Consider the following 5,628-nt stretch of genomic DNA (forward strand, 5'->3'; position numbering starts at 1 on the left):
TCTATGTTTACACATGTTCACGTACACGGCTACAGTTTGCACTTGCTGGTACATTTATAACCACAAGAGAGAGAAAAAAAAAACATGTTGCTTTTTCAGAGTGGGGGAAATATCTGCCATCACGGAAGACTGACTAAAGCAAAACAGAGAGGGAGGAAGTTCACAGTGCAAATACATAGAGAACCAGTCAACCGCTCAACTTCACATTCACATGAGAGCGAGAGAGAGAGAGAGAGAGAGGTGCGGACGGAACTGAGCAGTAACTGAACATTGAGCTGGCTCTGTTAGAAGAGTTATTTCGTTATCAGGAACACTGCATGCTGAAACTGAGTTTTTATGCATGTGTTTGTGTGTGGAGCTGGACTGGAATTAGGATTTTTAATATTGGATATGATGCTCAACTGACATAAATATGGATTGGACTTCATGGATTTCTTTTTTGGTCACATTAATAATCATCCCAGTTTACATAGCAGGTAAGATTTATTTATTTATTTATAATGTAATTTTTTTTTAAAGATAATTATTCATTTTGCTAGGTTTTATATATATATATATATATATATATATATATATATTATGTGTGTGTGTGTGTGACAATAATGTATTTTAATTGATAATAATATAAATTAATTATATAAAATATAATTTGTACATTTGTACATTAAATATTCATAAAAATAATATCCACAATACTGAAAATGCAAAATAAATATAAAGTGCATGTGGGCGCTTGACTTGAAGTCCCCAGTTTTGGTCACAGCGATGACGTGAGTGATGTAAATTCCTTGCCAAATTCGGACGCCCCTGCAGTAACCTTGAAACCTCTCAAAATGGATATATAGCAAAGACAAGCTGTATTTATTTATTTAACTCTTTATTTGACAAGGATATCGATTATAAACACTGACTCTAGTGAATATCCATCAGGTTCCTCGGGTGTTAAAACCAACCTTTATTCCTTCATTGTTAAAACCACTATAGAAAATACAGTTAGAGAAAACAGAAATTTGTGTAATTGGATTTGTTGCTCAACCCCCAACTAAATAACCCCGGGCTTCACCAATACATTGTATTGTACAGCATTGTGTAAGTTCTTTTTGGGAAAATTTGGGTAGGTGGTTTGCTTGATAAAGCAGACATCCATTTAAGTAAAATGAGTAAAGAGAAGGTGTTGTCATGTCACCTACATCTGGAAAGTACAGCTGATCATGATTTGTTCACAATAAATACAGTACCTCAAGTGTGAGACTTCAGCTTTGACTGGAACAAGTGCAAATAAACCACTTCTCTATTGGGAAGAGATGAGCATTGATTCAAAGTATGGGGAAGGGTGAGAATAATTCTGATAATTGTTCTCTTTTGTTCACAGGTGAGCAGCTGGAATTAAATGTGAAGTTAGACGTATGGGAGGGAAATGTAACTGTGCTCTGGGATCCCCCTAAAGGAGTCCCCGTATATGCCCTTTATCAAGTAAACACAGCACTGTAAGCAGACATGTTGTCCTACTATCCATCAACCAGTATAATACAATATATATAGTATTGTATTCACAGTTACCAAAATATTATTTTAGTTTTTGCCCACCTTCTTTGCTTCAGCAAATGTTACAATACTCCAAAGCTAATATACTTGTCTTTGCTTTGATAGAGATAAAGGTCCTGATGCTAAGTGGGACATTGTGCCAGAGTGTAACATGACAACAGAAACTAGATGTGAACTTGGGAACTTCATATACAAACCTTCAATGAAATTAAAGATCGGACTGTTTGAAGGAAATTATAACTTGTCCTGGTCAGCAGCAAGACGAATTCATTTATTGGACAGTAAGTATTCGCAGGACCACTATTTACCAAAAAAAGTGTAATAAATACAACTACCACATTCTTATAAAGAACATCAGGGTTTACTGTCTACAAGTTGCACAATTGGTAATGGTGATCTTCCTTCCATGTTTTAGGCAAATTGTTGGCTCCAGAGTTTGACCTGTCTTCCTCCCCTAATACAGTGAAAGTTAAGATTTACAGAAAGCCTTTTCTCAAAGATCTTTTTGACTATGGCCCAAGTTACTCTGCCATTCTGTATCCAAAAGGACAGGAGAGTGAGGTTGGTTTTTTAGTGGACTAGCCCGCATTTTTTTTGTTGAAAAAGTTACAATAAATGAAATTGCTTATTATATTGCATGCCATTGAGATCTCTAAAGCTGTGTTTTCCCTGATGTAGGCTTTAACAGTACTTGATGATGATGAAGATGGCGAGGTGGAGTTCACTTCATTACCGTTATGGCAGGAGTATTGTGTTCATGTGAAAGTGGAGATGGAATCTAATGATGGGAGCAACACCTCATTACCACACTGCATATATCCATCAGCAGGTACTATACAGTAGATCACATGGACACCATTTAAATAACTAATAATCATCTCATTTTTTCAGAGGTCTCTCAAATAGAAGAAGAATCTGATGCTGTTTTTATATAATGCCAACAAAATATTAAAAATGAATCCGTATTTATTTAATAAGCATTATGTAGCACAAAATAAACCCTTCAGGGTGATTCAAGACCCTTCAGCTTTGTGTTTGTGTTTGGGTTTATTGGGTATGGTTGTTGGGTTTATTATTGCCTGTGTATGTTCCTAAAATTATTTCTATGTGAAATTTAAATCACTTTCTCTTGTTTGTCAGATATGTCCCTGTTGATCTTCATAGCCGTTATTGGTGTAGTTGGTGTCATGTCCTTCTTCATGTTCGCAGTCTGTTTCTTCCTGAGGCGTCCTGGTAAAATGCCTGCTGTTCTGGTGAGTCAGCTTGGGGATTTTAAAATAAATGCAGTTTTTTTTCAAAACCAAAAGTGTTAGAGCAAGCCAATTTCAGGGTCTTAAAAACGGAATAAATTCTAAGAAGAAAAGCTCAGTACTGACGCCTGTCATAAGTGTTGGTTCTCCTTTCGAGGAACAGTAGCAGAAAAGGGAAATGCTGGGGATTTTTCATGACTTGTGTATCTATCATCTCAGTGATGTTTGGTTCTAAATGATAAGACAATTCCATTCAGAATTAAACTATTTTAACACTTTGTGGTTCTCAAATCAATAAATACATTATATACGTTTATACCTGTATGTGTATGCAGATTTTTAAATGCTTACCAAGGCTGCATTTATTTGATAAAAAATGCAGTAAAAACAGCAATATTGTGAAAAAAAATTTCGTGATCCTTCAGAAATAATTTTAATATTCTGATTTGATGCTCAAGAAACATTTCATTATTAGTTATTATTAGTGTTATAAACAGTTTTGCTCGTAAATATTTTTGTGGAAACAATGCTACATTTTATTTTATTTTATTTTATTTTATTTTATTTTATTTTATTTTATTTTATTTTATTTTAGATTCTTTAATGAATGCATCCCGCTGAATAGTAATAATTTCTTACACACACACACAGATAAAAAAAACAAAAACTTACTGACCCTAAACATTTAATTTCTTTTATTATTTAATTTGTATTTCCATCAGAAATCCGCTGTGAATGGATGGAACCCTATGAATGTAGGATTGATCCAAGTGGAAACAGTCACTGACAAAGGATGGCTAGTGACTAACAACAAAAAGGCGGAAAAGAGTAAAACATTTGATGAGAACAAGGACCTTCTGGAGGAGGACAAAGAGAGAAGAGAGAGTACAGACAGCGGCGTGAGTGTCGGCCAGCAGCATTCGGTTAAGAACCCAAGCACAGATGGACATATGGTACAGGAAGACAGTGGCTGTGGCAGTCTGACAGACACCGAGGACAGTCTCGGCAGTGGAAGAAGAAGCCTGGAAGAGCTCCCTTTCCTAGACGGAGGAGTAAATAGCAGCAATGAAAGTGAAAGAAAAGAGGACAGTGGCTTGGGAATGGGAAACCAGGATGTGTCTGACAATCTCAAGGGGGCAGAGGGTGACCTCCTGTCTGAGATAGTAATAATTGGGGATGGATATCGTAGTCAGAGTCCTTCAGCGGATGCTGAAAGTGAGGCCACCATCCCATGTGACGTAGACGCTAACATGGCCAGCCCTAGCAGTGGCTATCGGTCTGGTCATGTGACGTGCTTGTGTTCTGACGTTGAGACTTGCATGTGGTGCAAAACCAGGAAGCTCGTAACAGACAGTAATTCATTGTCTCATGAGCAAACCAGCTGTACGTTCACAACCGATAATGACAATGACAGACCAAGCTATTTGAAAAAATCTCCCTTACAGTCCGTGAATGTATCAGGATTGGGAGATTTGTCCTCCCAGTCAGACGAGAGCTGCAATGAGTCGTCACTTTTTATCACCTGTCCACTACTTCTTCAAGAACCTTGCCAGCTGGACACTTTGCCTCTTAAATTAGGAGACGTAGAACTGACATTCACGTGAGATGTGATACTTTTTCATGAACGGGTAAAAGCACTGAGCAAAGCATATCTGCTTCTCCTCATGCTGTTTGCTCCAGCAGACGTTTATTTCTCGATTAGAGCAGCAGCAGAGAGATGCTACGTGTGGCTGTGTCACTGATACTGGGCCATCAGACAAGGGACTGTCCCTCTGTGACTTCCTGTACGCATCGGGTCATAATTTTGCCAATATGCTGACCAGAGGGGAGACATTCAAGCTTCTACTTGAGTGATCAAGAGTGAGATACTATCAGAATATGATGACGATGACACTGAGACATTACTAATTCTCAGTATCTAATCTCATGTATCTCACCCACCATTGAGACAGTGACTCGATTATGTTACACTCTCAAAAAAAGGGGGGAGTTTTGGCAGCAATGCTACAGAAAAACCATTTTTGGTTCCCCAAAGAACCTTTCAGTAATCAGTTCTTAAAAGAACCATTTTTTCTTACACTCTTAAAAATAAAGTTTATTGGCATTGATGGTTCCAAGAAGAACATTTAAAATCCATGGAACCTTTCCACTGCACAAAAGGTTCTTTATAGTGAAAAAAGTGTATATGTTATTTAAAAAGAAAGTATACTGTTGTCCTTCTAAGAACTGTTCACTGAAAGGTTTGTTGGGGAACCAAAATTATTCTTCTATGACATCACTGCAAAAAAAAACTTTTGTGCAATGGTAAGGTTTTGTGGATGCTAAAGGTTCTTCATAGAACCATCAATGGCAATAAAGAACCTGTACATACACACTTTTGCAATTTTGCACATACATTGTATGTAAATTTACATTTTATATATGCACTGACATTTTTTATAAGCTGAATATTGAGTTGTGTTGAATGTGATGGAATGACGGAAAAAGTGTTAATAATAATAAAAATAACTAGATTTTGACATTGTATTTGAAAGAGTGCATTCCTATGCAGAACTCACCAACATGGTGATAAGGCTGGTTGCAAGGGTGTTGCTATGTGGTTACTTTGGTGTTTTAGCATTTTGCTTAAGTCAAAAGTGCCTAAGCAATCACCAGTAATTGATTTATTTATTTTTTTTTACATTTACGCATGTGGCAGACACTTTTATCCAAAGTAACTTGCATTACATTCAAGGTACACATTTTACACAAATTGTTGCTTTCCCTGGGATTCGAACCCATGACCTTGGTGTTGCTAACACCATGCTACTGTTTGGGGGGGGGGGGGGCGACA

At 37.0% G+C, this 5,628-nt stretch overlaps 1 protein-coding gene across 1 annotated transcript; it reads left to right on the forward strand.

The window, feature by feature from the left end:
- The first annotated feature begins 247 nt into the window (after positions 1 to 247).
- On the forward strand, positions 248 to 4,790 carry il10ra (interleukin 10 receptor, alpha). Its single transcript, XM_016500372.1, has 7 exons — positions 248 to 476; positions 1,373 to 1,487; positions 1,651 to 1,826; positions 1,961 to 2,106; positions 2,224 to 2,374; positions 2,686 to 2,798; positions 3,518 to 4,790. Exons 1-7 carry the CDS (start codon positions 413 to 415, stop codon positions 4,397 to 4,399), a joined length of 1,647 nt encoding a protein of 548 aa, XP_016355858.1. The 5' UTR covers positions 248 to 412; the 3' UTR covers positions 4,400 to 4,790.
- Positions 4,791 to 5,628: the final 838 nt, after the last annotated feature.

This window comes from Sinocyclocheilus anshuiensis, unplaced genomic scaffold, assembly GCF_001515605.1.
Source record: "Sinocyclocheilus anshuiensis isolate Anshui unplaced genomic scaffold, SAMN03320099.WGS_v1.1 scaffold374, whole genome shotgun sequence".
Lineage (NCBI taxonomy): Eukaryota > Metazoa > Chordata > Actinopteri > Cypriniformes > Cyprinidae > Sinocyclocheilus > Sinocyclocheilus anshuiensis.